Raw genomic sequence first — 24045 nt, forward strand, 5'->3', positions numbered from 1 at the left:
ATAATATTTTGATCAGATGTTTTGAGAATGCCTTTTTTCCCATATTTGATTACAGAAAGAATTTTGTGTGTGTGTGTGTGTGTGTGCGTGCCTGCGTGCGTGTGTTTGCTGGGTGGAGGGTCTGGGCATCAGCCCAAGTGACAGTCTCAGTCATGCCAGAGCATGTTTCTGTGTCGGAAGATGTTTCTACTTTGCTTGAGGCTTTCTGCGTTCACTGTACTTTAGAATTCCATAAAACAAACATATGCACCTGCACAAAAAAGGTCTGAAACAGGATGAAGCAAGTGACTGAAACAAGGTTTTATTTACACCATTAAACATCTAATTCAAAGGATGAGGAAAATAGTGGGGTGGAGTGGCTATAATGGGAACTGGTACTATTAGGGAGACAGGTGGGACTGGGTGTGGCAGGAAAGCCAGGATTTGTTTTGTGGTGGTATGATATCAGGGCTCTTGGATTCACTCCTCACGTCAGCATCTATTTCCTGAGTCCTCTCTTGGTCCTCTTGGATCTGTTGAAAACACAGAAGACGAGATCAGACCCAACTCGTTTGTTCAAATAAATTAATGAACATTTAGCAGAATCCTCAACCATCAATTCCAAATTTTACAAGGCCAACGACACAGTATGACACATCAAAGTGCTCTTTAAGTGTCTGGGGCGTGACCACTGCACTGCCCGCCGCGCCCCAACTTGTCAAATTGGTGTAAAAAGTGCCTCCGGGGTCTGAGGAGCTTTGAAAGACAGGCAAAATGAGAGCTGGGCGATGACGGGCGGGTTCGAGTTTCTGGCCTCAAAGCATTATTCAATTAGTGATGAGAACTCAAAGGGCTGCTGTACGGTGGCAATTTGTGTGGCACATAGAAAATGCAGTGCAACCGTTGAGTATTTGGTTGTGTTGTGAGTATATGGTTGCGTTGTGGGTCTCTGCAGTGCACTCAATTGTCTTTGTTCTACACAACCATTCATATGAGGGCAAGGTACAAACACCATCTTTGTATCAACTCTAACCTGAAAAAGACACAATTCACTAATCCGGGGATTCCTTCAAAAACTTTGGGTTATGCAAACACCAACGATGGAAGTTAACAAACTGGCGCTTCTCTTTTTCCCCGAGGCCATTTGACTTGACAGGTGCAAATGGAGTTTGTTGTATTTAAGGCTAAATGGCTATAAGGGAATGCAGCTAGTAGACGACACAAGAGCTGCACAGAAAAAAAAGTCTTGCTCACAACATCCTGGCTCAGGAGTGAATTGGCCTCCAGGGCAGTTAAATTCCTTTCAAGGGATGGGAAGTTAGCCAGTTTGGTATAATTAAATATGAAGCTATATCCTGCTACCAGTCAGCTTAGCTTATTTAGCTTAGCTTAGCTTAGCACAAAGACTGGAAACGGGGGGAAACAGCTAGCCTGATTCTGTCGAAAGGGAACAACATGCAGCTGCCAGCAACTACAAATAATAAACCTTGTCAAACTGTTCCTTTATAAAAAAAAGTATTTGAGCTGGAATCCATGAGAGGGGTGCAAAATGATTTGGAGTTCATTCTCACGATTTCTGATGATCGCTGACACGGTTCCTCAGCACGTTAATCTGGAACAAAGACAACAGGCAAATGTTATGCTACATGAAGACATTAATACATTGAGGATGTGTGTTTTCAAACCTCTGCACACACACACACCTCATATTTCTGACTGCCCAACTGATACTGCAGGTCGAACTTCTCTCCCTCCAGCTGATACATCCACTCCCACAGCTCCTGGGCCTTTTCCCTGTGAGACAGAGACAAAAGAGTTTATCATTTATTTATCATTTCCAATTCCTGTTGTGTATCATTAAGACTCTCCCATGGTTAAATCCACATATTCTCATACTTGAGCTTATCCTGGCCGCGGTTCTCGATGTCCAGAGATTTGTGTCTGTCACTCAGGATCTTCTTCTTCTTCTCTCTCTCAGTTTGCCTCTTGCCGCTCCGTTTCTCTGTCTGCGGGAGAGTGAAATAATTGAAGGCTCTGGTCTACATTCCTCACATTTTACTACTTTAACTTCTTGGAAACGCCACACTAAATCCCCCATTTGCTCACCAACTTCTGCATGTAGCCTCCAAAGTGGAGGCTGGTCAGGGTTTTCTTCTTCTTGGCATCGTCATCTGCCTTCCTCTTGGCCTCCTCCTCCTCTTTACGAGTTCTCTCATCCTGGAAAACATGGACCGAGAGAGAATAAATAAACCCAGGCAGCTGTATTTTTATATTAAAGCAGCTGGAACAGGACTGTACCTCAAGACGCTTCTGTCGCTCTTTCTCTCGCTCGCTGCGGATTCTATGCTGCTCTGCTCGCTCAGAGCGGCGCTTTTCCTACGCACCGTGTTGAAACAGATTTAGTTTTATGTATATGTGAATCAGTTTGCAGGAGATCGATTAGAGCACAGGGCACTCACAATCCTCTCCTTGAGATTAACGATCTCATCTTCCTCCTTCTTTCTGCTCTCAAAGTGAACCACGATCAAAGTTTGAAGCTCCATCAGGTCCTTTTCCATCCTTTTACGATGTATATCCTGCAGAAAACAATATTTTGTTCTTTATTTAAAATGTTTTCCACATTGCAAAAAGACAGGATACTGTATATGCTGTAGGTCTGTTCTTTACTGATTCAGTGAAATGTACATCAGAGAATATAAATAAGGACGTTTGACGAATCTACCCCAGCCTGGCATGGACTGATGTTACATAATATACCATAAGGCAGAAACCCATAGGCAAATTTTGTTTGATTCCCAGTCTGTCACTCACGTCAAAATCCACCTTCTCCCCATCTGGGATCTTAGGGGGGATGAGGTTTGGCATCATAAAAGGCCTGGAGTTGAGGGAAAAAAGCAGAAACATCATCGGTTCAATATGCAAAATAAAAGTCCCTTCAGTGTTATGGTGCACGTCTTTGTTTGAGAAGGATTGTCTTTATGCTTATATGTTATACCACACTATTAACATCTATTCACACTTTGCTTGAATAGATGTTATTAATAAATGGTAATGAGTCTGGACAGTCTTAGGTTTTAACATCCCACATATTTATTTATTTAATATCAATTTATATTAGTACAAACCATTTATATTCTGCATTCTGCACTGTATCTTATGGCATTTCAAAAAACACAAATGACTTATGATAGTATAGTTATCCTATATTAATTTGCAGGGGTTAGTCTTAAGGCCAGGGTTACATTGACAGGGGGTTTATGGCTGAATTTATGGTTCAGCACAGATTTTAGCACAGAGTTACTCTGAGGTTATTTGGAGATTATAGGTTTCAGGGGTTAAATGGTGGATGAGAAGATTGATAACACTCTCATATCTGCACCATAATTATGAAGATAATTATCACTGGATTACCTGAAGAAACCTTCAAAGAAATATGATTCTCAGACAACGCATGCAGGTATAAGAAGCGTGTGTATCAAGTGTTACTCACTTGAATTTGGGTTTGGTTTCTTCTAAAGAGAGACACAAATTGGGAAGAGAAGACAGACATGAGCTTTTCCAGACATGCACACGCACACGCACGCACACGCACGCACACACACTCACACACACACACACACACACACACACACACACACACACACACACACACACACACACACACACCACTCAACACCAACACGTTTCATACTAATCCTTCAAGCACAAGCAAGTGTCAGCAAATCATTTCCTCCGAGTGAACGTTTGTTCCAAATTTGAAGAAACTCCACCAAGATATCGATAAAGTTCCACCATAAATGTTTGTACAGTTTAAAACAACATCGTTACCTTCTCCTTCTTCCGCTTCCCCGTCCTCATCTGGAACCAAAACAAGAGACGTGTTTGTTGTTTCAAATGAATGTGCACCTTTTGGCACAAGCAAAATGTTCATATCAGAGTGCATGAGTAAAGCAGACACTGTTTTCTCGTCTGTGTCTGGTTGTGTCAAAGGTTAAGTGCTGCATTTGTTGCATATCATGAATATCGCTCCGGAGAGGTAAGAGAGGATAGCTAGAGTGTAATTGGCTGCTTCTCACCACAACAGGTGTGGCCTCTGTGACCTCTGAATGACACTCAACTGACAACAAATGTCGTTAAAAGCTTGACATTAGTCTTAAAATTTGACAATAGCTGCAGGTATTTTACTCGACTAGATGGCTAGTGGCTTTGTGGTCTGAACAAGCACAGCGGCTCTTTGAGCTAGATGCTGATATCAGCATTCTAACACACTCACAGTTATGATGTTTACAAGTTTAACAGCTGTAAATGATGGTACGTTAGCATTTGCTGGCTGATTAGCCCTAAATATAAAGTGCAGCAGAGGTTGATGAGACTGTCATCGATTCTGCGATTATTTACTCATAGTGTTTGATGAAATTAAGTTTTTATGGAGCTAAGGCAGGGGCGTGGCAACAGGGTAGGAAAAGCGAGCAGTCACCCGTGGCCCTGAGCTGGGAGAAGGTCCCTAGAAAGGCTGATCACTGAAGTCCACAGCAACGACAAGAAGCCCCCTTAAGGTCCGGGATGGAACAAGTAGAGGAAACTGCAACTACACCATAGGGAACAACCCAATAAGGCCTCATGCCACCAACTTTCTGCCAAAAGCTTCTTAATTTTACAGCTTTGGCCCTGTTCAGACCTGGTATTAGCATCCGTCCTTAAGATCCAATCACAAGTTTGTCCATTTACACATGGTATTAAAATACGTCTTGAATGTTTCTCCTGTGACCATTTGTGATCAGATCCCTTCCCCACTCCATGTGCAAATAAACACATCTGTCATTTGTGTTTGCGAAGACAAAATTTAGTTGTTTTTACCCAGTTTGAGTTCACGGATGTGAATGAATGACAAAAGTATTAATCATTATATGGAGATCAGGGTTTATCAATATGGTCACAGAAAGAGTCAAAATACCTTAGATTCATAATGAAACTGTAGCAGGTCATAGGACGTCAGCTGAGTCCTTCATGTGTGGCCCAGGACACATTCGCATTCACACTGCTAAAATAATGTGGCCACATCCCAAACCTCTGAATGTGGTCTGAGTCATCAGATCTCAAAAGGCATTCATTCTGAAGTGACAGAATGAATAGTGCATTCACAAACTACTCTGGCATGTTTCATGTCATGTGACCCTCTTCTGCGTGTGTGACACATCAGGTCATAGTTGACAGGTGCTTCATCGGGTGTTTGCTGATTTCAGTGAGTGGCAGCAAGAGAGGGAAATAACTCAGCGATTTATTGTGACAGCAGATTCTAACTGATACGTATGACCCTTGAGGAGCAATAAGAGGGTCACTCCGACCCAGTGGCTATCTCTGGCATGACTCAAACAGACTCGGAGAGATGAAGAAACATGCATGTCACAGATTATCAAGTCGCTGCCGACTGTCACATACCAAAGTGATGTGTGACTGAGCGAGTAGATTCTCAACTGATGGGACGCTTTGCTGTCAGCGAGCAAAAAAAATCACTTGAAAATTGTCTCGCTGAGTAAACACTGACACAATAACGCTGTCGACTGGATGTCTGATTTAAAAAAAACACAAACTGGCAACAGTGTTTTCCCCTCACCTTGTTCTTCAGCAGCCTCCTCTTCCTCCTCCCCCTCCTCCTCCTCCTCCTCCTCTGCAGCAGGTTTGTCTTCTTCCTGCGTGGCCTCTGGTCGAGAGAGAAGTTGTATCAAGTGTTTGTTTTTTTTCTGTTAAAAATCTTGGCAGTCGCACAGTGTGCTATTGACTCATTGCCTTCAGGTTCATTGTGAAAGGAATGAGGGGGAAAAAACAGCTGCGAAACCTTTCATCTTTCTCTTTCCCCTTATTGCTGCTGTTGCAAGAGTTTATTTACAGTTTCTGAACAAGTTGGTTTGGCAGATGGATGGACTCAGTGTCCCTGATTAGGACAAGTGTCCAAACCCCATGGAGAGCCTTCCAGAGAGATAGTTCAGAATGAGCTACCCGACTCTGGCATTTAAAGCAGATAAGAAGCACTCAAATGCTGGTGGAGTGGTGTGTGTGTGTGTGTCTGTGTGTGTGTGTGTGTGTGTGTGTGTGTGTGTGTGTGTGTGTGTGTGTGTGTGTTTTGGGGGGCGAGGTTTGACCCAAAAGTTCTTGTACAGTTGGGTCTATGTTTGGCGAAAAGAGAGAAGGAAAGCAAAGCAGGAAAGATCCATATATACTATATACACTATATATACAGAATATATGTCAGCATCAAGTGATACTTTTTGAAGTATCTCCATTACTGTCACCATAAAGAGGCTTTGTGGACATACTATTTATCATAAATACAGAAATGCATAGTTACATCCCCAAATAAGTAAATAAATGCACATTATATGATTATAATAATAATAATAGTTCTATCTCGCCATTTCTGTAATTAAAATGTATATTTGTTTATTCTTTAGCTTATTTTTAATCTAATATTGTTATTCGTTTTTTTGTCCTCAAGTATTAGATCTCATTTATAGTTGTTTGGATCCTGAGATATTACAACCCAGAATACTCTCATATCTCCTTTAATTTAATTTAGTTTTTTAGCTTTAATTTCAGTTATTATGAGCAATTACTGTGCATGTGTGTCATCACAATAAATTATTCCTGCAGGGAAAATCCACTCTTTGCCCTTGTGGTACTTTCTCAATTTCAACAAGCTGGACATTTACTGTCGATGGAGTAAGCCCAAAAAATATATTTTTCAGCATAAAGCTAAAGCGGTACCTTCCTCTGCCTCCTCCTCCTCCTGCTCCTCCTCCTCCTGCTCCACCACCTCCTCCTCTACCTCCTGCTCCTCTGCTGAGCAAAGCACAGGTGTGGTTAGTGCAGCCAGCAAAGCAGCCAATACACATTCACACATTCACACGACAAAACATTGAAAGCAAAAACATGTCTTCCAAAGCTTGGTGAATCATAGATTGACTCATTGTCATTGTAGATGTCAGTGAAAGTTGTCGCGCTTTAACCACCAGCAGAGTGAGAGTCAGGACAAACGATGTCTATCACTCACTGTCATGTCATCTGATGTCACTGATCTATTACCAAACAAATCATAGTTTGTTTATAAATGTCTGTGTTAAATCTGCGCTGAAGAGTAAACAACTTACCTTCAGCTGCCTCCTCCTCTGAATCAGAGAAACACACAAAGGAGGAATAAACACATATAATCGCATAATGAGAAATGCAAACTGTACCTGGTTTATAATACTACCTCATGTCACACACACACACACACACACACACACACACACACACACACACACACACACACACACACACACACACACACACACTACTTTAGCTTTAACACCACTAATGCCGATAATTGCAGGAAAAACAAGAACAGAAAGATGACATCATCATAAGGACCATGAACAAATAACTTTTAAATCCTGTGGATTTTCCCAAAAAATATCTAGTGACAGGAATCTTTGACTCAACAAGTTATATACACACTTTAAAAAGCTTGTTAGTTATGCATTGGTGTACAATGCTCAATCACATTGTACATACAACAGGATGCAGTGATGGGAACGACATGGATGAATTTTAAATTTTCATTCATGGGAGATACAGCTGAGAAACTGCTGTTATATTCCTTGTACTGTTGTTTGTGGCATATTAAAGTATCTTCTTACTATAATAAACACTGGATTATTTAGTTTTAACATTAAATTATAACATTCAGAAATGTGATGATGCTGGTGAGTCATGATTCATGTTCTTACCTTCCACCTCCCTGTGAAATACAAACACACACACACACATCACTATTCAGATTCAGGACGCAAATGCAAAACAAATCTTTCCACACATCACAATAACATGCAGCTTTCATTACAACAGATAGATGTGTATTTATGCAGTGTAGAAAATGCAAATGCGCTCACTCCTCGTACTCCTCCACCACCTCCTCGGTGTCCGACATGGCAGTGAGCGTTCAGGTGTGCTGCAGAGATTCTGAGCATTTAAACAGACTCGGTAAGTTCACCTGGAAATCCTGTTCCCCTTCAACATTCATCTGCAACATCTTCGTGGGTTCTGTTCCAACTTTATCATCTTGCACACACCATCAGTGAAACTTACCTCAGGATCAGATGGAGAAAGAGACGCTCAATGTGCAGCAGAGGTCCTCGCTTTCTCTGACAGGAAGGTGAGGTTGAGCCTCAGAGGGCAAAGGGACGCACTGCGTTGGGGGGGAGGCTTTAGACCCCTTGATGTGTTATTAATAAACTTTTTAGATAGCATGTACTCTCCATTATCACCATTCCCAAAAAAGGCCCCTGTGTGACCAAGTGTGTGTGTCAGCGGTGCCAAAATACCCGGATAAGTCTGCAGTTGCTCACAGACAATGATCCACACATACACACACATACGTACACACACACACACACACACACACACACACACACACACACACACACACACACACACACACACACACACACACACACACACACACACACACACACACACACACACACACACACACACTCACACATTCTCTCGCCTATGTGTGGCCCCCTGCCACTGACAAAACCCAGACACACAACTCTTATCTACATCCTCCCTCCACTGAGATAAGTCATGTTGGCAGTAAAAATAAATTCATGGCAGCCACATGTAGGAAAACATTTTATTACTTAGACAGACACCTTCCTGCCCTGAAGGGCACACAAACACAATGGACATTATGTTTTGGCAGATCAGACCAAATTCCTACAAGTGTAATTCAATAAACATTTGCTTTAAAACCTTCACCTGTTTAAAGTGCGTGAAAAATTACAGAAAGTTACAGCAAATAAAACAAATACATCACTGCCCCTTTTTTCTTTTCTCATCCTCTTTTACTCCTTTTCCTGACTCCTACTATTTAATTCAATGTTCAAAAAAAGACCAATTTATACTTTAAAAGTCAACGTTTAAGAAAGCATGAAGCCTAACTTTAAAAGCAGATTCCTTCTTTTCTCCGTCCTGTAAAGCTGCGACTCTTTTTTAATTTTTCCTGTCTCCCTCATGCATTTTTTAGTGAAGAACAAAACAACATATAAAGCTTGAAGAAGTCATTCAGTAATCTTCCACCTCTCTTCATCTCTTCTCACCATCTTCTCAGTCCTGTACGGCAAAGAAAGGCAAGAAGTTATTCCTGAAGAAATACTTTTCTCTTCCATATTTAAATATGGAGTTAAGCCTTCACTTAGCTAATGTTACAACTGTTTTCATAGTCGTGCTGTGTGTTATCTGTGGGACAGCATTCATACCTGCTGGACAACATAAATGAGCATCCTTCACTTTTTTGAGTGGACTTTTGAGCCCCCGTCCTGTCCTCTATTCTCAAACACACTCCTCTTACTGGTGATGTCCACGTGTCTCAAGTCCTATAAGTAGAAAATAGAAAAAAAATATGTGAATGCTTTAAGATAAAAGGTAGTTCACAGTTGATGCAGCAGCAAAGCAGGTGGAAAAGAGAAAAACACATCACAAGAGGTGCGTCTGACAGGCCTCAGATTCATTTCGAATAACCAGTAAGGTCTTGCTTTGATGTCAGTGTAACTATAGCCGTAGATTTCTTACTGTTAAACAAACAGCAACCTGTGTTTGTCATAGACTTATTTGAATCTGTGCAATAACTTCTTTACAAAACTTTTATAGTCAGGTGAACAGGAGTAAGACAATAACTCTGATTAAGTCAAATAACCCCCACAATAACAGAACAGCATAAGAATTAGAAATGTAAGAATAAAAAGTAGGATTTTCTATTAATATCAATAACAACTAATAATAGTTGCTTTAATTAGGAATCTTATCATTACCACAATGAGGCAGATCAGAGTTTACTATCCTCCATCTCAGTGAGAGCTACCTGACCACATTCTACATGTGTACAACGTAAAACTATTCAAAAATAAACACCCGGAGTAAAAATAAAACTTCATGACACTGAGACACATTTTGCTGAAAGCCGACGACTGCCCTCTAGCTGCTGCATGTTGTACTTTCATAACATTTGACATGACAGATTTAGTAGACAGGTGACCGTACAGTGGGACTGTGTGAAGGCCCAGTTTGATTGGTCTTGTTGAGCCAGCGGTTGATACGGTGCGACATTCCTGACTTGAGGCTCTGAAACTCCTGGTGTCACCGGAGATGAGAAAAAATTGGAACATTATTATTATTGGTAGAAGTAGTAGTTGTAGTAGTAGAAGTAATAGTATTTTGTGTGTTTATCAATCTTGTTGTTAGTTGGGTATTTTTGAATAGTAACACTGAACATAAGAATGACAGTGAGCGTTAACTGTACCTGTCTGGAGCCCCCAGGGCTGGTGGGGGCCGCTTCCTGCTGCTCCTTCTCAAAGAGCCCTCTCTTCCTGGACACCTCATCCAGCAGGAACAGGGTCCTCTGCGTCACATCTGGAGATCGCAGTGTGTCCGATTTCTATGCACAAATTGGAGGCAGAGAAAACACCGTTGTACCGTAATGCTGACAGTTGATGCAGAGTAGTGAGATATTTGTTGGGTTCAGAGTCTGACCTGTGCAGCCTGGGCCAGTTTCTCCATCTTCTCCTGGATGGATCTGGATGAAATCCTCTGTCTTGAGCTGCACAAAAAAGATCACACGTATGAACTTATCCAGCTGTGTTCACTCACTGACTAAAAGAGAGAAATACACAAAATCAACTCACTTTCTCTCGAAAGACGAAGATTTGTCTTCATCTTCCTTTTGGCCCTGGTCCAAACCCAAGTGAACATAACGTTAGACACATGGATAGTAAATCATATATAGGCAACAAATAATATTTTAATATTTTTAACACTGAAATGCACTAATCCAACCCAACACGTGTTATATTTTTAACAATTTTAAAAGAGACCTTTATTGTTCAAGGTGCAGATGTGATGAAATATTATAAATCCTACTTTAAAGCCAATAATCTAGAGCAGTGATCTTATAATCATTCACAACTGTGGGTTTATTTATGTATTTTTTAATTTATGTATTTATTTAGTTAGTCATTTACAGTATTACAGTGTTGTCTTACTGTGTTGGATTCAAACTTCTTGGTGGCCACCCTCACACTCGCACTGAAACAAAGTGAAAACATTTCTACTTAAGAAATGACAGACAATCGACAGCAACTCAAATTAAAGAAAAATGTGTTTCCTTACCTCCTCTGCAGGGGTGAGCTATCTTCTTCTTTCTTCCTCATCATCTGCAGAGGACCAGGAGTAAAAGAAAAAGTGTTTGTCAGCAGACCAGTCATCCAAATGTCCGTAACCTCTCTCTTGTGATGTGTCAGGGTGTTAACCAAGCAGTCAGTCAGCAGTCACAGCTGGTACATGTGTGCTTCAGGTAGCAGCATGAGCCTGATGCTTGAGAGGCACACGCAAATCATCCTGAACTGATAGAGGTGATGCAAGATTAAACAGTGTTTTAACAGTCAAATTGGCAAAAGTTAATGTTTGGCGTTGCCTTGAGAACACATCGCCATTGTGTGTGTGTGTGTGTGGGTGTGTGTGTGGGTGTGGGGTGTGTGTGTGTGTGTGTGTGTGTGTGTGTGTGTGTGTGTGTGTGTGTGTGTGTGTGTGTGTGTGGGGGGAAGCCTTTACCCTGAAAGATATAGTCCTGGAACTCTGTCTGACCAAAGCAGGTTTGGTCGCCTGTTCAAAGTTGCCGTTGGAGAAAGAGTCATTCTTGTTTGCCTGAGTAAAACAAAAAGAAAATTAGACTTTACTGCGTCATAGGATCAGTTTTGAACAAGTCTCAGTCTCCTCTCTACTCTTAAAGATGAGTAAGTGCCTGCTGCAGGTTATAACCATGCAGCCAATAGCTAGTTACTATTGGCACAAAGAATAGGACACCAGATGGCGCTGTTGTTTTATTGAATTATCGAGCAGCTGCATCAGCACTTTTCAGCCCTTTGAAAAGCAAAACATGCAGCTGATGTAGTTATGTTGTAAATGGTGCCATCCCACAGTGTGTGTGTGTGTGTGTTTGTGTTATACCTCCTGAGTGTGTCCGTTCGGAACGGGGCCCTGAGCTCCCGTGGGTGAGGGACTCCGACAGGGTGAGGGCCAGTGTTCTTGAGGTGACCGGGGGGCCGTCGGGGAGCAAGGGCTCATGGGAGTTGTGCGCCCACAGATGGAGGGACTCTTGTCGAGTGAGATGGACACAGAACTGAAACAGCAGAAACCACAGTGAACTGAAAGGTCAACTGAGAATGTCAGCAAATGTTAACTTAGCATTTAGAGATTTGACGTCTAAATCGAAATGAATATGTCTCCTATTTACTTCATACAGCTGATTATTTAAGGAATAGACATTCAGTATTATCAGTTTTACTTGACCTTTGGCTGTTATTTCCCTGCTCCACCCTCCTATGCTGCTTATATTCCATAATCCTCAATAACCTTTATCTTATCTTTAAAAATGATCTGTCTTTGATCATTCAAAATGACCAATCAACAACAAGGACAGTGGAAAATTCAGCTTGTTCACCTGACAAACTTGCGAGCTCGGGTGGACTGGGTCGTGGGATCAGGGTCTTCCCTCGGCGACTTGCCATTTTCAGGCTAACAAAGAAACAAACAGGAGAGACAATCAACGTTGGCACAGAGTGTACGAGCTTTTGTACGGGGCCACCTGAGGCACACCTTGCATTACGTAAGGCAGCACAGTGATGGCCTCATTTAAAGATATGCTGAATTAAAGTTGCCTGTGACTGTAATAAAACGTCAACTGTGAATTATGACCTTAAGCACGTCTTATCAAAGTTTATGAGATGATTTGCATGAACACCGCGATAGTGCTAGTCTAGGAAAATAACAGAAGATGAATAAACAAACAGTCTTTCCGTCAGTATTATATCATTCCTCAAATTGTATTATTGTATTATTTAAATATTCTGTTCATATCCTCAAAGAAAATATAAGAAATAAAGCCGTTTATAGCTTGTAAACATCGAATACTGCCTCTCTTTGAATTTGTTCATCAAAACAGTGCTGCCAATGTGCTCTTTCCATTCATCTGTCCATCTTTACAGAACATGATGATAATATTTTCCTGGAAGTGAAAGAGGTTGTTGTTGCTGTGGAATCTGGAAAATGATTAACACGAGTCTGTGTGTGGTCTCAGTTAACTGTGAGGAACTTCACTTCAGGGTGACACTGTATGACTCAGTGTGGCATTCACAGTTTTGGTGAGGTTTGTCTGTGTCTCTGTGAGGGGAGGTCACGCTGAATGAGCGGGGTCTATTCGGCTCAATCGCTCTCACAGTCGATCACTGTGCTCCAGATATATCTCAACATATCTTTCGGAAGCATTGCCATGAATTTTTGCTCAGACATTCAATGTGCCCAGATGGTGAATCACAATTATTTTGGTGATTTCCCAGATTTCAGACATTCATGGTTCCAACCAGAAGGATCCTAATCACTCAGACGTGCCATTTAGCGCCACCACCAGGGCTAAAGCTAAATGTATATTAAGACAAATGCTTGTTTATGCATATGGACTTGCAAGATTAACAACACTTCTATCAGCCTCATTTGTACTTTGATTTGTTTCCACCTCCAAGGAAGTTAAAAATGTTTTTGTATAAGGCTCATTCTAACATAAGAAAAACACAACTGATTTTAATTTGGGGTTGTTACACAGTTACTAAATAGACATGAGCATTATATCCCATTTTTGCAAAGACATCCTCATAAACTCTACACATTGCTTCTTTAACATGGGGCGATAGGGTGTTTTGGAACATTTTTGTAAATTTCTCAAAATCAAATAATGCATGGATGCTGTGGAAAGAAATATGCAAATGTAGAGAACTAATATGTAAAGGTGCTATGTACATATATATCTGATGTGGTGTGATTTGAATACATGCATATATGGTGATAAAGTGACCAATCAGCCTCTGGGCAGGCTTCCAGTGGTACTTGTTGTGATTACTGTAACAATGTTCAAAGTTCGCTGATGGGTACTGGGTGACTCCAGTCTTACTTGTCTGTTGCTGATGTCAGTGCTGGTGTTGCTGCTGCTGGGACTGTCAGAGGCTGTTTTTGGGAGTGGCTGTGGTTGGGATGTGCTTCTCACAGGGAGAAACACGTTGCCCTGCTCATCATTCGCGTCCCCGAGGAGCTCCACCCTGGCCTCTCCTCCTCCTCCTCCTCCTCCTCCGCTGTTAGCCTCTGCTTCATCCTCCTCTTCCTCCTTCTGTCGCCTCAGTGTCTCCACGTGTCTCAACCTCCGCTTTTCATCACGAACCCGCAGCATCTCCACAAAGTCCAGCTGGGTTTGCTCATCGCTGGAGATAAATACACACATGTGAATAAGCGATATATATATATATGATGGATATTCTCCAGAGTGAGGTGAAAGAACCTGTCATTGCTGACTGATCAGGTTTCTCTCATGAAAGCCTCCACAGTTCTTCTCTCTCTCTTTGAAGAGTGATTCTGCTCCAGGAACTCAGCTGCTGGTGTCTCTGACAGCTTGTCATACTTTCTAAGCATGGTATCAGGTGTTCTGTTCAAGTATACAGATGACACACTCCCAAAGGGCAAAAGCATCAATAATCCTCTCTCCCTGCTTCTGAAATCCAACCACTAAAAGGACTACTGTCAAAGAAAAATAATTCTTAAACAGCCCCAACCCTCTGGCCATTTTATAAACCAGAAACAGAAAAGGGGGGTTGGAGAGTATGAAAATAATAATTGTAAAAGTAGCAATAGCTGTGGGGGAACAAGCGGAGAGATGAAAAGCAGAGCACGCACATGTAGCAACAGCAGTTGTTATCAGAAAGTCTATAAATCCACCTCCAGATAGTCTACATCAATAAATTCAGTTTCATTAAGATGTGAGAATAACCTGCTGAGGCCCTGGGACGTCTCACTTGTGGAGTCTGTCCCAAAGGGGCTGCCGCTGGTGGGCGTGTCTCGAGGTGCTTCTGGGTCGGCGGGACTGCTGGAGCTCTTCACCCTCCTCCTCCTCTCCCTCTCCACCTCCTCCTGGTCCTCCATCGTCATCTGGCGTGCCAGGCTGAGAGTCAATATAGAGTCAGAGTCAGAACCCACACATGGGAAATCATAATCAGCAAACTTGGACATAAGACAGGAATTAAAACAAAAGGGCAAAGTGGCAAAGAAAAGGCCTGAGAAAGATGAAGATGCAAATGTAAAACAGTGTCCAGTCATTCAACTGTTTTTAGTCGTGTGTAACGGTTGTGATATCCGTTAAACAAAACCTGCTTTACTTGTTCATCCACTGGTTTATGAGCAAAGTCACAGTTGGTTGCTTGTCAAAGCAGCTTTAAAGCAACTATTCATTCTATTATAATGCACGACTTGTGTTCAACACAGGATTTACGAGGCAGAGAAAATCTGACTCATTCAAGTTTAAGACAGTCAGTTACAAATAAACACTTTTTTTCAAACTTCTCAGCAAAGGTAGAAATGCCTGAAGTGATATGAATGATGACACTAAATGAAATAGGCTACTGATTACAGATAGTGTTAGTCCCTTAAAACTATTAGAACATTTGATTTAGACCACTTGGCTTGGCTGCAAGAATAAAACCAGCTGAGTGAATAAAGTCAAACTCCATTAGAAGCTGCTCTCAACCTCAGGTGGCAGAAAACTCAGCAAACACTCACCTGGACAGAGCCGACCAGTTCTTCCGACTGATGGACATAGTGAACTAAAGAAATAAAAGTGATAATATATATAAATACAGTTTCCAGGTGCGCTTTGCTCACAGGCGGGAGAAAGTCGACTGACTGGCACTGAGGGCGGCAGTCAATGTGAAACACAAAGCAGTCCACCTTTAGCCCGGTGGAGTCACATGACCACAAGGTAAGCAACCCACCTGAGAGAGAGAGAGAGAGAGAGAGAGAGAGAGAGAGAGAGAGAGAGAGAGAGAGAGAGAGAGAGAGTGGTGTGTCCTTGTATGGTAGTAGTGTGGTAGTTATGATAATAGTACAGTCACTCCTATTCAAGGATTTGTATAGTAATAAATAAGACTGAATACATTTTATGTAGTGTGGTGAAGCAATTTCTAAATTAGAATAGATAGGGTAGAATTCAATTCAAACAGTTGAATCAAGGATTTCACTAATGTGGGACATTCTGGATGTGTAGCCTATACGACACAAAAATATTAAATAGGTAAAAGATAAATCATACCCACAGCTTTTTTTCTAATGCATATTGGAAGTGTAGGTTTAATTGCAATAATTTAATTCAACACTGAAAAATAAAACATGTACACAAAGCTGATATACACAAAATGAAATGCGAAACATTAGTTTTTTCTTTAATATATGTCAATTTAATTGGATGTGTGAATAAAAATAACTTATGTTTGTCCGGCGGGGTTTGATCCTCTGTAGTTTGGGGGCAGTTTCTTTACAGTGTGACTCAGACTGTTTGCTTTTGCTTTGGGAGGCCACACCTTCTGTAATGGAGCCCAGTGTGTAGGACTCTGACCCAGACCCAGTCCAACACACACCCACACACACACCCTCATGACTTTATGCCACGCATGTGCCTGCGATATATTCTGTGCAGATCATGAGGCCATTAAAAGAGTGAGCTATAATGACAGCTAATAAAATGAAGCTTCTTTCGTGCATTTGTGAAAACATGAGACTGCTCCACTCACACAATAATGGCATTTATCCTGAAGATACAATCTCACTGAACCAATCCACGTGTCACTTCTTGGCCAAATCAGCAAGGCACGCCCTGGCAGTGTTTACAGTAAATATGTGCTACTGTACCTAACCCTGAGATTAGTCCTAAAGAGCTGACCATGTACAGTAACTGGAAGGGAAACACACTTTTTCTCTCCACACATGAAAATGTCTCTTCAGGTTCTTTTATCTTCCGGGAGGAGGTGATAATAGATGAAGTGCGGTTATGGATGCACTTTTCAGAGGGAGCTTTATGAGCATGCAAAACAGACTGCAAGTGTTTTACAGCAGTGGACAGCTGGTAGACACAGCAGCTGATATATGCAGCTTAACATGAACTAACCAGTCCGACTTCAGTTTTGTGTATAAATTCCACATCCATGTGATATAAAACAACAATCCACAAGTACAGTGGTAGAGTTTTGTTGGCGGATGTGATCTTTACCATGTTCATCATCATAGTTTAGCAGGTTAGCGTGCTAAGACATGCTAATTAACACTGAACACTAAGTAGAGCTGAGACTGATGGTTCACTCATTCATGTTATGATGTAGACAGATAAAAATGTTGACCTGGAATTAGATGTGATGTCACTTAATAATGCAATAGTTGTAAAGATGATTCACTACAGGGTGATTAAGCTGTAGCCTCTGGGAATCATGAATTTCTGTTTTAAAAAATCCAATAGTGGTAAGAATATTTTATATTTAACTGACTAATATTGTTAACTCCAGAGACGAAAAACTGTGAAAACCATGAATTTTGTAAAAAAATCTTAATTGATTTAGTAGTTATTCCTCAGATATTGACATTATTCTGGCAAATACCTGGGCCACAGGTGTTTTCTCTGACCTAGTGTTCTCCTGGGTCCTTGGCCTGAGTCCGGCCCAAATACAAGGCAATACTCAGATGCTTCTTCCACAGTGGTGGCTAACAGCACAACAATATAACCTGTGTGTTTTGCACTTTATTTCCTCAATATCTACATCCTCTTATTTTACTAGACTGTGACCACTATCCACACATTTCCACAGAAACACCACACAGCAAATAATTTGATTAAATTTGTGTTTTTTTATTGTTGTGTGTGTTTTCATGTAAATACAGCTGTGCACATAATTTTGACCAGATCACGATACCATCCACATTCTTCTATCAGAGATACCAGATGCACATTTTGGCATTTCTGTACATAGGAAGCCAAACTACCTGGGATTTCTGGTGCAGTGTCAGTTGTGAGAACACTTTAATAACTGTACATGACACTGTACATGGATATAGTCCTTTTAACACCTCATCAATGAACAGCAAACAGAAGAGAAGAAAATAGTTGTGGGAGTCCGGGGACGTCCTAGCAGGAGCATATACCCAATGATGGCCGCATGAGACAGACGCTGCAAAAAACTGTAACCAAACCAATTCATCAGATGCAGGAGCAGTGCTGGTTCTCACGTGAGACCAGCCCACCTTTTTACGTTCACTGGGCGGGACCTTTAGCAGCATCGAACATCTTCTTCCTCCCCTCCATCCCTGACATGGCCTCCACATTCTTCCTCCAGTCACTGTCTTCTACCGGCCTCTTCTGCAGATAGATAGATGGAGTGAGAGGTGGCGTGAAAGCATGAGAACAGTGTTTGTTGTTGTTTTTTAAGAGACAAAAGTAGAGCAGGCGAAAAAGTTCTTGTTGTGCTAAACCTCTGAGACCAATGTGGTCACCTGGGAGTTCCCTATGAGAACACAGCACATCTGTACTTGTGTAACTGGTTTCCAGCTCCAAACAAACAAACACACACACACAAACATACACATACACATACATACACACACACACACACAAACAAACACACACACACACACTGACCAGTGAGCAGAAACGGTCACAAATGCTACTCTTCTGTGTACAATGGGATCATTGTTTTGTGTACTTCCTCACTCACACACACACACACACACACACACACACACACACACACACACACAGTCACCGCCCTGCATTGACCTGCTGCTCAGTATCTCAAACACACCTTTCACACACACATAACCACACGTTTCAGGTGGCGCTCTTAGTGTTGATGTCTTGTGTGTCTGAAACTTCACAGCTGCCAAAAGGAAGGTGCATGCAGTTTGCTCTGTGTGTGTTTGTGTTTCTTTCACGTCTGCACACACCTTCTCAGTGTCTTCTTTCTTGACAGACTTGAGGTTGGCTCGGAGGTCCATGGACACTTTGTGCTTGGAGCCCAGCAGCGAACGGAGGATGGCGTCAGCAGACACACGAACACGCCGAAGACTAGGCCTCTTGAATTTCCCCCTTAGGTCCAACACCTTGATGTTCAGATCTTTAATCTGCGCCAGGGATGAAAACAAGTCGAGTCTCACTATGGCAATTCTGCTGAATCCTAAAAGTAGAAATTAAATGATACTGTACACGCACCTCACGTTTGTTGAGCATGACTTTGGCCTCAATGTCATATCGCTCCTCGTCCACCACATCTATTTTGGAATGGAGTTCTCTGCAGAGATCCTACGTATACATGATGAAAACACAACCAAAGATAAAAAATACTGTTGTGAGAATTACACTTTGAGAATCACGGATTTTGCTGATTTCTAGAGCGACTTCACATTTGTGCATTTGGAAAAGCTTCAGGTTTTTACAAAATAAAACTTGGAAACAAAAAATAAGAAGAGTTTAAAATCACAACCTTCACTCAGGAGCGAAAAAACAGTCTTTAAACTTAAAAGAAATAATAATGTGTAGGGTTGATACAACCTTTTTAATGTTGATATAATTTTCGGCCCTATCACGCAGCTCTACTTTGGAAGCATATACAAACAGCTGAACTAGAAACACATACAGAGAGGTTCATTGATTTTTTTAGAGTAATGTGGTGCAGCAGTGTCCCGCTTGGATCAATTACAATCACCTGCAGGTGTATGGGAGATGTAGCATCTTGAGCAGCTTGTACTGGTTTTGGACTTCAGGTGAGCGAATGAGTGATTGGTGGGAATAATGATGGAATCATGGGAAGTTAAGGACGAGTTACCTGTAGCTGTCCCTGGCTCAGACCACTGGTGTTCAGAGGAGGAGCTCTCTCTACCAGATACTTGTGTTTCTCATCCTCTTTATCAAGGATCTCCTGTTCCAGTTCCTCTTTGGCTTTTGCCACCATCAAACTCTGCATAAAAAGTGTATGATGTATTACAGGACGCATTGCTGTTGTTTTTAGATACATGACAGTCTGGCTGCAGAGGACATGGACTCTGCTGCCCTCCTCTGGTTAAAAATATGTAATAGAAAATATAAAGTCTTGAGCGCTTACCTTGAGCATCAGCTTCCTTGAAGCTGAGATCTTTGGTTTCCTCTGGTGGTAAAAAGAAAACAGGATATCATCAACACAGTTAGGATTTAATACATCACATGCAGCTTTCAATACAAATAATTTAAAGTGCTTTTGTTAAATATTTTTGCTAATAAGAGAATGTTATGATAGTCAGTGGTGGATAGGACTTACCTCTTGTCTGTTTAAGAAGAATGGAGAAGGAGGAAAGAGCAGAGTTTAGAGACAACAACAACAGTCAAAGTATTTTGTTTTCATGTGCCTCTTTATATGTGAATGAGTAAATGGTCTATAATAAGAACACAAAGGCGGATCACTCACACATGCTCAGGCATCGTGCTGATGAGATCTCACTGGAGGAGACACAGCAAAGATTAGATACAAACACACACTGAACAGTTGTCCGTGTTTGTTTATCAGCTTTTAGGAGCGCCAGGTCATCTTTCTGCACTTCTCTCTGAGCACACTCCCAGAATGTGGTGTCAGTTTCAGGATAATGTAAACTGTCAGCAGGTCAATCATGGGGAACTTCTCACATTGACTCCTACACTCCTGTTGGTTAAGTCTCTCTGTGACACCTGTGGCCTCCAATTTTCTACACTTACAAAAGAAGAATCCCTGCGTCTTAATTCTGAATAATGCTAAAGAATTGGAAGTTTGCTGTACAAGTACTTTGTAGAAGATTTTGTTTCAATCAGGTAGCTTCTGGAGTTGTTTGGGGGCATGTGAAAAGATTGCATAGGAGGAAGAAATGAGGGTTAAATGGTTGAAATACAATGACAAAATGAATGTCCAAGAATAAACTGGCGAAAAAGATGAAAATGATGGATAAGCAGTTCAAATAGTTACCTAAAAATAATGGATAAATGGATTTAGCTTAAAACTGTGGATAAATATGGGAATGAATATTTGTGCACAGGGTTGAAGAATTACAACTGACAAAAAAAATGAAAAGAAAGATTGAAAATCACTGGTCTAAGACTCCTGAAATCAATACGAGAGTTTGGTATAAACATTATAATGGATTTATAGACTTTAACTATTAAACCAAATTCACTAGATCTGCACCAACCATAATATTTCAAGTTCCATGAATTATTCTCTAAGAAATCAATGACAATGTTAAAAAACACTCCAACGTGTTGTTGTGTTAAAGAAAATGAAATGTGGGTTTGCCCCCTGATCTGGATTCACTCCAAAATTCTATGGGTTCTTGCTGGGATCATGACCCCGCCCCGCATAACATCTCATGTAACTCGTAATCCTGCAAACTAACAAACAAGCGCAGCTGAAAGCTCAATCTCCTTTCTGGAGGTGCAAAGCAAATGGATGTGACTGGACTTCTGCTTTACTCAGACCTTCCTGACCGTGGAATGAAGTTCCACTGGATTACGTTGCTACAAAATGTAAAATATCATGAAAAGTGAGACACAGGTCAAAGGGTCACATTCTTTTTAACCGTATTTTAAGTAACCATCTTTCAATTGTTTTCCATTTGTTTTTGTCGTCACCCCATCTTACCCCTCCTCTCCCTCCATTCATTCACTCTTATCAAATCAACAAGCAATTAACAGCCCTCACCCCTTCTCTCACCTCATCTCACCCTCGCTCTCTCTGCACCTACCTCTCATTTAGCGAGTCGTGAATGACGTCGCCCCACGATGGGGTTAAAATATGCCCCCAGCAGGATTAGGTAAATTCCAGACTGATAGCCATCCCTCATCCCCATCTTTCTCCTCAGGATTATCTAGTAGAGAGGAATTTAGAGTGGCCTGTCTCCCCAAATAGACCAGGGGACATCTGATAGACAGCTGTGGAGGGCGATTTTTGCTCTGGGGTGCCCAGTCGGGATCAGGGATTTACCGCCAGTAACTTGTGGATGCTTATGAGCCTCTGTGGTGCAGCCAACTTGGCATGGCAAAAAAAACCCAAAACCCAAAGGTGCTTTGGAAAGTTCACGTCAGCCTTCGGTTTGAACAGACCTGCTTCGGCAACAGATTTCAACCAGATACTTTATATTTTTACTGTTGATCGATGTGTTCTGGTTTGTGGTTTTGGAACAGTGAAATCATGCTACTAAGAATATTACATTTATAGCTCTATACATCTTTGTCAGTGTTTCCTGTATTTATACTGTACATTCATCCCAAACCATTAGATAAAAAAAAATGAAATTTTGATTAAAATCCACAAATATTCAACAAATCTATGGTTGTACCAGATAAGTGTCTATCTATTCAAACTGTCAGCCGTTCAGCTTGTAAACAAAATCTATAGAGAAGGAAGAACACACCTGAAAAGCTCTGAGACCATGAAGGGACCTTACCAGTGTCAGACGCAGGAGAGAGATGCAGCAGCAGCAGCAGCAGCAGAGGAAGGATGGACAGAAGTGAGATGAACAGAGTTTGGGGTCCCTCTATTTAACTGCACCTCCCATTGTCTGGCTCCCTGGTTCTCTTTTGTTAGTGGAAGCTATTCTTAGTGCAGCCCATCTCTCTTACTGTCTAATCGTACTCCTTCCATTTGTCTCTCGCAGATCCATTATAAAGCCTGAAGCTTTTGGCCTTGCACACACAGCACAGGAGGATGAAGATAAAGCAGATGATGAACCACAGGCAGGAGTGGGTTCCTCCATGCTGCTCAAAGATGGCCTGAGAAGGGAAGTGAAGATGAATCAAAATGTGGGAAAGAAACGCTGATGCTGCCTCCGCCGAGGAGGTTATGTCTGTTTGTTATTCAGCAGGATTACGCAAAAAACGACCAAACGGATTTCCATCAAATTCTTTGCAGAGGTGTGAGAGGATCCAAGGAAGAACCCATTCAATTTTAAAGCAGATCTTGATAAACAGGCAGATCCAGGATGTTTTGGTTTGTTTTTCATTTTCATTAAGATGGCGAGATGAGGTAAGCACTCTCCGAGCCCCCTTCCATTTGTACAGAAAACATGACCACATCACTTCTGTTCTAGCCTATTTACACTGGCTCCCTGTACGTTTTAGAATAGATTTTACTAATTACTTCTAAAGCTCCCCATGGCTTTTCTCCCAGCTACATATCAGACCTATTTAGTTTTGTACGAGCCGTCACGTACATTGAGATCCTCGGGCAGAGGTTTTCTGTGTGTTCCAAATAGTAGATTCAAAAGTAAAGGGGACAGAACGTTTGCTGTGGGGGTTTCAAAACTCTGGTGAGCTGAGTCAGTGATCTCTTTGAAATCCCTAAAACAGACTTCTATCGGAGAGCCTTCCCTGATCTTACCTGAATTTTAATTCTATTTTATTTTTAAGAATCATTTAAAATAATTGTATGTCTTGTATGTAAAATGTTTGTGATCCCTTGATTTTTGCTGTGCTCATGATTTTATGACCTGTCTGTTTTATTGTGCTGCCCTTGTAGAGCGCTTTGTAATGTGCTCTATAATTAAAGTTATTATTAATATTACTGCCACAAAATTTTGAAGAGACATTATTGGTTCACAACAGTTTCATCCAAAGAACTTTGATGTCCACTTGACTTTTCCTCTGGCGCCAGATTCGGGTCAGAATTCCACTTAACAAACACTGTGTGTTAGTTGCTACTTCGCAAACAGCATACCCACTAAACATCAGCATGTAAACATGATCATTTAAACAAATTAGCAGGCTGACATTCTCAAGTTGCTGGCGTGACTGTAGACTCTTGTTTACCCACACCTAAATCTCGAAGGGCGGTTCAAAATACAAGACATGCTTACGGGGAGGCTCCTGGGAAAACTTAGGGCAAACAGACAAAGTGAAATATCAAGATGTTGTCTGTAACCCAAACAAAAATGAAAAGGTTGCCTCACCACAAAAATGTAAAACACAGGTTTGGAACCTGCTGTTACTTGTTTCTTTATCATGTGTTCTATCTATCATCAAGTGTTTTTCCACCTGCTTTTATAGCATTGTTCCATGATGTAAAAAACACAATACAGATGTCACCTTTTGTGTTCACCTGTATGTTATTTTATCTGCAACAC

General features: G+C 41.4%; 3 protein-coding genes across 4 annotated transcripts; all 3 read right to left on the reverse strand.

Moving 5' to 3' along the window:
* Window positions 1-285: 285 nt before the first annotated feature.
* Window positions 286-8220, reverse strand: tnnt2a (troponin T type 2a (cardiac)). The gene is made up of 15 exons (XM_035160499.2): window positions 8104-8220; window positions 7908-7977; window positions 7746-7756; window positions 7125-7142; window positions 5594-5680; window positions 3808-3837; window positions 3470-3491; window positions 2791-2854; window positions 2439-2555; window positions 2278-2355; window positions 2086-2196; window positions 1876-1985; window positions 1683-1773; window positions 1551-1591; window positions 286-512 (listed from the first exon to the last, which is right to left on the reverse strand). The coding sequence occupies exons 2-15, from the start codon at window positions 7943-7945 to the stop codon at window positions 479-481; spliced, it is 852 nt and encodes a 283-aa protein (XP_035016390.2). The 5' UTR covers window positions 7946-7977; window positions 8104-8220; the 3' UTR covers window positions 286-478.
* Window positions 8221-8635: 415 nt separating this feature from the next.
* On the reverse strand, window positions 8636-15835 carry lad1 (ladinin). The gene is made up of 14 exons (XM_035159519.2): window positions 15670-15835; window positions 14885-15055; window positions 14018-14321; window positions 12515-12588; window positions 12022-12193; window positions 11626-11718; window positions 11185-11228; window positions 11058-11100; window positions 10701-10744; window positions 10549-10615; window positions 10319-10453; window positions 10060-10149; window positions 9279-9395; window positions 8636-9132 (listed from the first exon to the last, which is right to left on the reverse strand). Exons 1-13 carry the CDS (start codon window positions 15705-15707, stop codon window positions 9306-9308), a joined length of 1365 nt encoding a protein of 454 aa, XP_035015410.2. The 5' UTR covers window positions 15708-15835; the 3' UTR covers window positions 8636-9132; window positions 9279-9305.
* Window positions 15836-17767: 1932 nt separating this feature from the next.
* tnni1a (troponin I type 1a (skeletal, slow)) lies at window positions 17768-22568 on the reverse strand. Of its 2 annotated transcripts, none has more exons than XM_035159287.2 (8): window positions 22339-22568; window positions 20367-20398; window positions 20220-20226; window positions 20028-20069; window positions 19752-19883; window positions 19139-19228; window positions 18874-19050; window positions 17768-18289 (listed from the first exon to the last, which is right to left on the reverse strand). In XM_035159287.2, exons 2-8 carry the CDS (start codon window positions 20378-20380, stop codon window positions 18185-18187), a joined length of 567 nt encoding a protein of 188 aa, XP_035015178.1. In that variant the 5' UTR covers window positions 20381-20398; window positions 22339-22568; the 3' UTR covers window positions 17768-18184. The 2 variants fall into 2 exon arrangements, with proteins under 2 accessions (XP_035015178.1, XP_035015177.1); XM_035159286.2 differs by having other exon boundaries at window positions 22372-22563.
* Window positions 22569-24045: the final 1477 nt, after the last annotated feature.

This window comes from Hippoglossus stenolepis, chromosome 6, assembly GCF_022539355.2.
Source record: "Hippoglossus stenolepis isolate QCI-W04-F060 chromosome 6, HSTE1.2, whole genome shotgun sequence".
In the NCBI taxonomy this organism is placed as follows: Eukaryota; Metazoa; Chordata; class Actinopteri; order Pleuronectiformes; family Pleuronectidae; genus Hippoglossus; species Hippoglossus stenolepis.